Consider the following 9,953-nt stretch of genomic DNA (forward strand, 5'->3'; position numbering starts at 1 on the left):
GAATTCCAACGCTTTTTAAAATCTCTGCCGATATTCTACGTTTCCACAGAAGGGGAAGTATTCGAACGCTTTCTAAAATCTCTGCCGATATTCTACGTTTCCACAGAAGGGGAAGAATTCGAACGCTTTCTAAAATCTCTGCCGATATTCTACGTTTCCACAGAAGGGGAAGAATTCGAACGTTTTCTAAAATCTCTGCCGATATTCTACGTTTCCACAGAAGGGGAAGAATTCGAACGCTTTCTAAAATCTCTGCCGATATTCTACGTTTCCACAGAAGGGGAAGAATTCGAACGCTTTCTAAAATCTCTGCCGATATTCTACGTTTCCACAGAAGGGGAAGAATTCGAACGCTTTCTAAAATCTCTGCCGATATTCTACGTTTCCACAGAAGGGGAAGAATTCGAACGCTTTCTAAAATCTCTGCCGATATTCTTCTTAAGTCCGTATCAGGGATTGTAAATGAGATGAATCTTGATATTAAAAACTGCAGGGGCCAGTGTTATGATAATGCGTCTAACATGTCTGGTCTCAATCTCTCGCGAAAAAAATGGGTCGTCTTGAAACTGCATTTTTATGCATATTATGGAACAAGATCCTGCAAAACTTTCAGAAAACGAGCACCGTTCTTCAACAAGTACACTTGGATCTAGTGACAGCTGTAGAAATGCTTCGGTCACTTGCAACTTTACGCGAACAGTTTGGAGAGTTGGAGATGATGGCCAAACAAAGTTCTGCTACCCAAGAACACAGGACCGCAACCACTCGCTAAATCACAAATAAAACAAGCCGAATCCACAGCTCCCGATCACACCCTCGCGGGCGGGGAAAAGTGTCGTGTCGATGTGTTCCTTGTCATTGACCTTGCGTTTTGACCTATGACCTCTCACCTAGAGATCTGCGGTCTTCTTCCGCCGCTGAGATCTACACTCCCAGAAGACATTATAGTGCTCAACTATAGCTGTTCAAATATAGCCTACATATGTTTGACACAAATCCTTTACAAATAATGATTTAATCAATATTTCAGGCAAATGTAAGTTCATAAAATAGGCAGGCCATCCTAAAACCCCAGAGTCTGCCCCATGCAGGATAACTCAACAATAAGTTATTACAACTTTACACAAATCGTCAGGCCCTTAAACACGGGCAGATCAGACACACCGGGCCTGGAGCATGATGGGAGATTAGCACAAAACCAGTCCAGTCCGGCTCTGACTCTGAGCATCAGCTCTAGGCTTAGACCCGGAGTTCAGCTGTGACATCATCCGTGAACAGCCAATCACAGGCTGAGGAGAGTCACTCTCTCTCCTGCAGAACATCACATGACTGAGAAAACACCACAGCAAGAAGAAGAGGCGTCTGTGAAAGAGGACAGCTCTGGAGTGAGTTTAGCGAGAGAATTGAACATTTCAACTCATGTCTAATCATTTAGAGCTTTATTTAACATTTTAAAGCTTACCCTGTATGACCTTTATATAGAGATTCATTTGAACTGAGGGCCTATTAATGATTGATGAACTAAAATGATACATGTGTAATTGATTATAATTACATAACAATACATAATTACATAAGTTTCAAGTTTTGAAAAATACAACAACAAACAGTAATATTGTTAAATATTATGACAATTTAATTTATAATTACCGTATATTCCCGAATATAAGAGGAGTTTTTTTGTCCTAAAAATTGGCTGAAAAATGGGGGGTCGTCTTATATTTGCGATATAGACAAAATCACGGGGGAAAGGGAGAAAGAACAACGGCATAAATATGAAATAGTGACTGAATGATTTCAGCTATATTTGCATGTAAAATTAGAAAAGCAACATCATATCTGTGTTTAACTAAATTAAAACGCTGCTCCTCTGCCGTGCGAGAGAGAGATATTCTTATCTTATATTCAGGGTCGTCTTCTAGTCATAATTAAAGTGCAGTTGCTGAATGTCGCGCAACAACGCTGCTACAGCCCTGTCACGTCTTACAATTCTACGTTGTTACAATGTTGCGAGCACATAGACAGCGACGTTGCCATAGCAGAAATGCAACGTGCCAGAGCAACTTGCCACAACGTAAATGTGTTTGCTGGGACGGTTCGGTACGTTTTCGATAGAGCAAAAAGGAAGAAATGCAATTTTTTTTATATATAGAAAATAATTTTTTTTAAAACATGTCATAAAAATTAAACAAACACTGTGGCACTTTTTCACATTACTTTTTTAATCACCAAAATATGTCTATGTAATGAAATGAGCAACTCTAAAGGAAGCTTCGGTTGCAGCCTGTGAGTTTTAGCGGGTTTGGTAAAGCATGATTGCTGCCTGCCTGATGTCGTTTTCATCTCACGAACTTTTCCTTTTCTAAGTGATGTACCCGGTGGATAACCAACACTGAAGGGTTAGGCATTCAGCTTTATCTTTAACATTGCTGAAGACGAATTCTGTCTCCCACTCCTCAGTCAAATAATCTTTTTCTTTTTTGCATGACTTGCATCATCAGCCATAATTAATCTTTTTTTCTTTTTTATAGTTCAATTGTTCTCATGTAGAGTATGTATACCGTCTGCCCGCGGCCAACTCAACTCACAGAAGTGACGGTTTTTTGTTTTTTGTTCTTGCACAAAGTAATGCTGCCTATGGCAACGTACGCTGACTCGACGTGCAGATTCAAAATATTTTAAATTATTGAATTATTTTATGATGTTTTAATGGTATATGAAATGTCACCAATAGTTATTTTCTCATTTTATGCCATTATCATAAATAAAAAAAAGAAAGAAAGATTGCAATTCAGGCTATTTATAGAACGTGCTCGCGGCGACCAGAGACTCCACGCGGGCACCATGTTGGACACCACTGATTTAAAGACACACACACACAGACGGCGTGTTTCTGCTCACACACACACAGAGGCACATTTGAGGCTGTAATAGATGATCTGAGGCTCTTCCGTATTAAAGTCTGCACTGGATGAAGGACACACATCTGCACACACACTCGTCTTTATTCACACACACATTAAAAGCTGCTCACAGGAGGGATATAAAAACATTCAGCCAATCACAGGCCAGCTGGGCGGAGTCACGTCTGTTTGATGTGAATGAAGCAGAGTCCGGGATGATCGACGCCGTCGCTGTCAACACACATACACACAACATGAGTCACAATGATACTCAAATACGAGTGTGTGTGTGTGTGTGTGTGTGTGTGAGTGTGTGTGTGTGTGTGAGTGTGTGAATGTGAGTGTAAGTGTGTGTGAGTGTGAGTGTGTGTGTGTGTGTGTGTGTGTGTGTGTGTGTGTGTGTGTGTGTGTGTGTGTGTGTGTGTGTGTGTGTGTGTGTGTGTGTGGTACCTTCTGTTGCCAGGCAGGATCACGAGGCTCAGGCAGTTTCTCTCCAGCGCCCGGAACACTTTACCCACTCTCCCGTCCAGCTTCTTCATCCGCCGCTCCAGCAGGTCACATGACACCTGGAGACACGCCTCCTCAGTACTGGGAGGAACAGCCGAGGCGGTTCCGTTTGATTGACAGCTGTCACTCACGTCACACTCCTCCCTGGGCTCTGCCGTCTCTGGGCTGGTTTCCGTAGTAACGGGGTGTGTGTGCGTCCATGAGGTCATGTGGGGCGGAGTCAGAGCGTGACAGACGGATAACTTCCTGCTGCCGATCTGAAGGGCGACGCCCACTGCGGCCTGGGCACTATCCGCGCTCTCGAACTCTACACACACACACACACACACACACACACACACGATGATGATGTTAATTCGGCGGCAGATCATTTACATATTAATGAAGCTCTGTCGGGTTCATACGCACTGATGAAGGCGTGTCTGCGGCGTTTCCCAGAATGCTGTGCGGCGCTGCTGACCTGCTGAAGGGGGCCGAACTGGCTGAAGGTCTGGAGCAGGTCGTCATGGCGATGCGGTTTAGTGGACAGATTACTCACGTAGATCATGTGACTGTTGAGACGGTCGTCCAGACGCTCAGAGACACACTCGTCCAGATCCAGACAGAGCTCGTGTACGGGACGCCGAACCTGAGCGTTACACACCTCGTCACGCAACAACTGTGTGTGTGTGTGTGTGTGTGTGTGTGTGTGTGTTACAGCTCGCTCACAACAACAACGACAACTACAACAATAATGATAACTACAAGTACAATGATAACGGTAATGGTAACTATAGCGATAATGATAACTACAAACATAATTATGAAGAATGATAACGAGAACTGGTGATAACAATGTGTGTGTGTGTGTGAGAAACCTTGATGGTGCAGTCGCTGATCTGCTGTCCATTCAGATGATCTAGAGCGAGCTGAGCTCCTTCAAGATGCTCGAACATGACCTCTGCATGAACCTGCGGACACACAACTGTCTGAAACACTGTGTGTGTGTATATGTGTGTGTGTGTGTGTGTGTGTTGTACCCCGTGTGTGTGCTGCAGCAGGCGTAGGGTCCGCAGGCGTCCGCAGCGCTTCAGGAGTGTGTGTGTGAGGGTGTGTGTGTGTGTGTGTGTGTGTGTGTGTGTGTGTGTGTGTGTGTGTGTGTGTGTGCTGCAGCAGGCGTAGGGTCCGCAGGCGTCCGCAGCGCTTCAGGAGTGTGTGTGTGTGTGTGTGTGTGTGTGTGTGTGTGTGTGTGTGTGTGTGTGTGTGTGTGTGTGTGTGTGTGTGTGTGTGTGCTGCAGCAGGCGTAGGGTCCGCAGGCGTCCGCAGCGCTTCAGGAGTGTGTGTGTGAGGGTGTGTGTGTGTGTGTGTGTGTGTGTGTGTGTGTGTGTGTGTGTGTGTGTGTGTGTGTGTGTGTGTGTGTGTGAGGGTGTGTGTATGAGGGTGTGTGTGCTGCAGCAGGCGTAGGGTCCGCAGGCGTCCGCAGCGCTTCAGGAGTGTGTGTGAGGGTGTGTATGTGTGTGTGTGTGTGTGTGTGAGGGTGTGTGTGTGTGTGAGGGTGTGTGTGTGTGTGTGTGTGTGTGTGTGTGTGCTGCAGCAGGCGTAGGGTCCGCAGGCGTCCGCTGCGCTTCAGGAGTGTGTGTGTGTGTGTGTGTGTGTGTGTGTGTGTGTGTGTGTGTGTGTGTGTGTGCGTGAGGGTGTGTGTGTGTGTGTGTGTGTGTGTGTGTGTGTTGTACCCCGTGTGTGTGCTGCAGCAGGCGTAGGGTCCGCAGGCGTCTGCAGCGCTTCAGGAGTGTGTGTGTGAGGGTGTGTGTGTGTGTGTGTGTGTGTGTGTGTGTGTGTGTGTGTGCGTGAGGGTGTGTGTGTGTGTGTGTGTGTGTGTGTGTGTGTGTGTGTGTGTGTGTGTGCGTGAGGGTGTGTGTGTGTGTGTGTGTGTGTGTGTGTTGTACCCCGTGTGTGTGCTGCAGCAGGCGTAGGGTCCGCAGGCGTCTGCAGCGCTTCAGGAGTGTGTGTGTGAGGGTGTGTGTGTGTGTGTGTGTGTGTGTGCGTGAGGGTGTGTGTGTGTGTGTGTGTGTGTGTGTGTGTGTGTGTTGTACCCCGTGTGTGTGCTGCAGCAGGCGTAGGGTCCGCAGGCGTCCGCAGCGCTTCAGGAGTGTGTGCGTGAGGGTGTGTGTGCGTGAGGGTGTGTGTGTGTGAGGGTGTGTGTGTGTGTGAGGGTGTGTGTGTGTGAGGGTGTGTGTGTGTGTGTGTGTGCTGCAGCAGGCGTAGGGTCCGCAGGCGTCCGCTGCGCTTCAGGAGTGTGTGTGTGTGTGTGTGTGTGTGTGTGTGTTGTACCCCGTGTGTGTGCTGCAGCAGGCGTAGGGTCCGCAGGCGTCCGCAGCGCTTCAGGAGTGTGTGCGTGAGGGTGTGTGTGTGTGTGTGTGTGTGTGTGTGTGCGTGAGGGTGTGTGTGTGTGTGTGTGTGTGTGTGTGTTGTACCCCGTGTGTGTGCTGCAGCAGGCGTAGGGTCCGCAGGCGTCTGCAGCGCTTCAGGAGTGTGTGTGTGAGGGTGTGTGTGTGTGTGTGTGTGTGTGTGTGTGTGTGTGTGTGTGTGTGTGTGTGCGTGAGGGTGTGTGTGTGTGTGTGTGTGTGTGTGTGTGTTGTACCCCGTGTGTGTGCTGCAGCAGGCGTAGGGTCCGCAGGCGTCCGCAGCGCTTCAGGAGTGTGTGCGTGAGGGTGTGTGTGTGTGTGTGTGTGTGTGTGTGTGTGTGTGTGTGTGTGTGTGTGTGTGTGTGTGTGTGTTGTACCCCGTGTGTGTGCTTCAGCAGGCGTAGGGTCCGCAGGCGTCCGCAGCGCTTCAGGAGTGTGTGTGTGTCTCTCTCAGTGAAGCCAGCGGGCAGAGGGCCGACGTACAGCACACACATCTGCCTCAGACGCTCACACACCTGAAACACACACACACACATCAGCGTCATACAGTCATCTGTGTGTGTGTGTGTGTGTGTGTGTGTGTGTGTGTGTGTGTGAGAGTGTGTGTGTGTGTGTGTGTGTACCTGCTGCAGGTGCTGCTGTCGTCCCGTTGCTGTCGTCTGATTCAGTGTGTTCATGATAGACGAGAACCGAAGGACACTGAGAGAGTACGACTGAACCAGCCGTCTGAACACACACACCACCTACACACACACACACACACACACACAAACACACACAGTGAGATACAGGCGTGTGTGTGTGTGATTCAAAAGAACTGAACCAGTTCAAAACAATAAAAATGCTGAGCAAACCACCCATCTGAACACACACACACACACACACACACACACACACACACACACACACACACACACACACACACACACACACACACACACACACACACACACACACACACACACACACACACACACACACACACACACACACACACACACACACACACACACACACCTCTCTGTCACTGGAGCACTGCTGTCTCCGGCTCTGCTGATTGGACACTGAGCCGTTCGTCTCCGCCGCTCCACCCAGGAACACTGTTGATTGGCCGGATCCGTAGAGGGCGTGGCCAAAGCGGAGAGCGCTGTGATTGGACAGAGAGGAGCATCGATCGGACGACATCTCGTGATCAGAGCCATTGATCTCAGAAATATCCCACAATTCCTCCAGATGATCCTCCAGCACCTGAGAGAGCGAACATCAGTGAGTCAGTGAATCATTCACACCATCACTGACTCACTCAGAAGATTCACTGATCAATCAGCTCCCATTCAGGCGGTCAACTCGGCACAGCACATGACTATGGGATATCGCGCTCGGGCGGAGGTTTTTATCGCCATACCAATGTCTGATTGCGGGGATATTGACTTTTCTCCAGGAACTGTTGGTCCACGCTGAAGGCCTGTCCTGAGGGCATTGGTGGTGCTGCGCCCGCTGCTGCTCGGGTCCTCTAAGGGGCGCGGCGGCTAAAGCCCGTTACGAACTCAATGGTGCCGCCATGGGACCTGACTGTGGTTTTGGAGGCTATGGGTGAATGAGCCCTTAGAAGCTCTCGATCTGAGGATGCCGCAGGCTGTGCGTACATCTGACCAACTGTTTGTGTGTTTTGCAAAGCCAGTTGGTGGGAAACCCTTGTCTAGACAGAGATTGTGGAGGCGATTGCAATTGCATACAAAAGTAAAGGGTCAGCTCTTCCAGCAGAGGCATGGCGAGGGCATGGGCGTTGTTTAGAGGGGTGTCTAGAGGACATTTGGGCATCGCCGCACACGTTTGTTCGGTTTTACTGACTTGATGTTACTGCTACGTCAGTTGCTCGGTCCGTGCTCACCGCAGGGCCTTTAAGCCAGGGCCATCGCTCACTTGAAGAGAATAAAGGGGATGAAAGGTGTGGCGCTGCTGGCATTTGTGTTCTAGTTCAGCGACTTGCGGGGCGTGAATATATGTCCCATAGTCATGTGTTGTACTGAGTTGACCGACTGAATGGGAACAGTCGTTATATGCATAACTCAACGACTTCAGTGATTCAGACTTACAAGTGAATCATTTAGAACGAGTCAAAAGAACCAATCAAACAAATGATTCCCTCAAACCTCTCTGGGTCCCTTCCTGATGAAGTACTGAGCCAGATGAAGAGCGGCCAGCGCGTCCTCACAGGGGTCGTGACCTCTGCGGTCCTCCGACTGGATCTCCCGGCTGACGAGCACACACACACACACACACACACACACACACACACACACACACTCTGAGTCTGGCGCTCCAGTGAACCGTGCGATGAGCTTGTGTTGGACTCACTTCAGAATCACTTGAGCCAGGAGCTTGAGTTTGAATCTGCGGCCGAAGTGCTGGCGGTACAGCAGAGACGTGTCGATGACGTGAGGGTGGATCATCTGCACACACACACACACACACACACACACACACACACACAGGCTTCAGATGCACTGGACACACCTGAGCCGCGACCGCAGGGAATCTCACCTGTAGCGCGCGCAGGTCTGCGTCCAGAGAGTGTCCGGTCAGCACAGCGTCTGGACTCAGCAGCTGCTGGAGCTTAGACTGGACATCTGAGAGACGCGTGCAGACGCCGGCCAGCAGAGAGTGTGTGACCCCAGAGAACCTGACACACACACACACACACACACACACACACACACACACACACACACACACACACACACACACACACACACACACTGATAACTACATCAGGCCACAACAGAATTCTGGAGCAGATTGTGTGTGTGTGTGTGTGTGTGTGTGTGTGTGTGTGTGTGTGTCTGTGTATTTGTGTCTGTGTGTGAGTGTGTGTCTGTCTGTGTATTTGTGTGTGGGTGTGTGTGTGTGTGAGTGAGTGTGAGAGGGTGTGTGTGTCTGTCTGTGTATTTGTGTGTGTGTGTGAGTGTGTATTTGTGTGTGTGTGCGTGTGTGTGTGTGAGTGAGTGTGAGAGGGTGTGTGTGTGTGTGTGTGTGTGTGTGTGTGTGTGAGTGTGTGTGTGTGTGTACCTGGTGCAGTAGTCGATGATGGGGTTTAGTGGTTTGATGAGCTCGTCTAACACACAGCGTCCTTCAGCGTCCACCAGCGCCACATGCGTGACCTCTAACCCCACACGCGTCAGACACTGAAACACAAACACACATCAAACCAATCACAGCGCAGAACTCAGCTGAGCGCAGCGGCCAATCACAGCGCAGAACTCAGCTGAGCGCAGCGGCCAATCACAGCGCAGAACTCAGCTGAGCGCAGCGGCCAATCACAGCGCAGAACTCAGCTGAGTGCAGCGGCCAATCACAGCGCAGAACTCAGCTGAGCGCAGGACCGCAGTGGCCAATCACAGCGCAGAACTCAGCTGAGCGCAGCGGCCAATCACAGCGCAGAACTCAGCTGAGCGCAGCGGCCAATCACAGCGCAGAACTCACCATCTCACAGTCCAGGCCGAACACAGGACTGCTGTCCGTCACGCGGCCGCCGCTCTCAGTGCACACGAACGCCTCACAGCCCCGCCCACCTGCACGGCATCATGGGAACACAAGAGCCACTGGCAGTCAGTGTGTGTCAGCTGTACGTCTCATGTGTGTGTCTGTGTGTGTGTGTGCGTGTGTGTGTGTGTCTGTGTCAACGCGTGTCAGTTGTAGGTATATGGGGGTAGATTTGCGTTATCCCAAACAATCCAAACAAAGCTACTTCAGCCCAGAGGCACGCGACGCGGTTTAATGACGATGTTCTCCCGCCTAGCGGCCAGGAAGCGCGGCCTTCAGCGGCACACGTGGAGCTCGTCGACGTGCTATCGCGCGCTACGGAGACGCTCGCTATCGAGTGGCCGGACGAACTCCACAAAGCTCAATCCTCTCGGCTGGACGAGAGATTCCTCAGTGGCCCTAATTCCAGGCCAGCGCGGAGGAAGCAGCCGTTCTTCAGCTGCACAGAGAGATATTCAGATCCTGGAAGCAGCCGTTCTTCAGCTGAGCTGCACAGAGAGATATTCAGATCCTGGAAGCAGCCGTTCTTCAGCTGAGCTGCACAGAGAGATATTCAGATCCTGGAAGCAGCCGTTCTTCAGCTGAGCTGCACAGAGAGATATTCAGATCCTGGAAG

The 9,953-nt window shown here is 50.2% G+C and overlaps 1 protein-coding gene across 2 annotated transcripts in view; it reads right to left on the minus strand.

Annotated features, from left to right (window-relative positions):
- Nucleotides 1–1,425: 1,425 nt before the first annotated feature.
- Nucleotides 1,426–9,953, minus strand: part of rexo5 (RNA exonuclease 5) — a 16,550-nt gene continuing 8,022 nt past the window's right edge. Inside the window, exons 6-18 of one of the 2 annotated variants that reach the window (XM_079812605.1) lie at nucleotides 9,278–9,366; nucleotides 8,864–8,979; nucleotides 8,339–8,477; nucleotides 8,153–8,247; nucleotides 7,948–8,050; nucleotides 6,812–7,042; nucleotides 6,418–6,537; nucleotides 6,172–6,309; nucleotides 4,268–4,360; nucleotides 3,819–4,038; nucleotides 3,542–3,717; nucleotides 3,354–3,469; nucleotides 2,994–3,134 (exon numbers count right to left, since the gene is read on the minus strand). In XM_079812605.1, the coding sequence (XP_079668731.1) occupies nucleotides 3,083–3,134; nucleotides 3,354–3,469; nucleotides 3,542–3,717; nucleotides 3,819–4,038; nucleotides 4,268–4,360; nucleotides 6,172–6,309; nucleotides 6,418–6,537; nucleotides 6,812–7,042; nucleotides 7,948–8,050; nucleotides 8,153–8,247; nucleotides 8,339–8,477; nucleotides 8,864–8,979; nucleotides 9,278–9,366 (1,688 nt within the window). In that variant the 3' untranslated portion in view covers nucleotides 2,994–3,082. Of the gene's footprint in view, nucleotides 3,135–3,353; nucleotides 3,718–3,818; nucleotides 4,039–4,267; nucleotides 4,361–6,171; nucleotides 6,310–6,417; nucleotides 6,538–6,811; nucleotides 7,043–7,947; nucleotides 8,051–8,152; nucleotides 8,248–8,338; nucleotides 8,478–8,863; nucleotides 8,980–9,277; nucleotides 9,367–9,953 lie in introns of both variants that reach the window. The other variant, XM_079812604.1, reaches the window with a different exon arrangement.

This window comes from Gobio gobio, assembly GCF_949357685.1.
Source record: "Gobio gobio genome assembly, chromosome: 3".
NCBI classification, from domain to species: Eukaryota; Metazoa; Chordata; class Actinopteri; order Cypriniformes; family Gobionidae; genus Gobio; species Gobio gobio.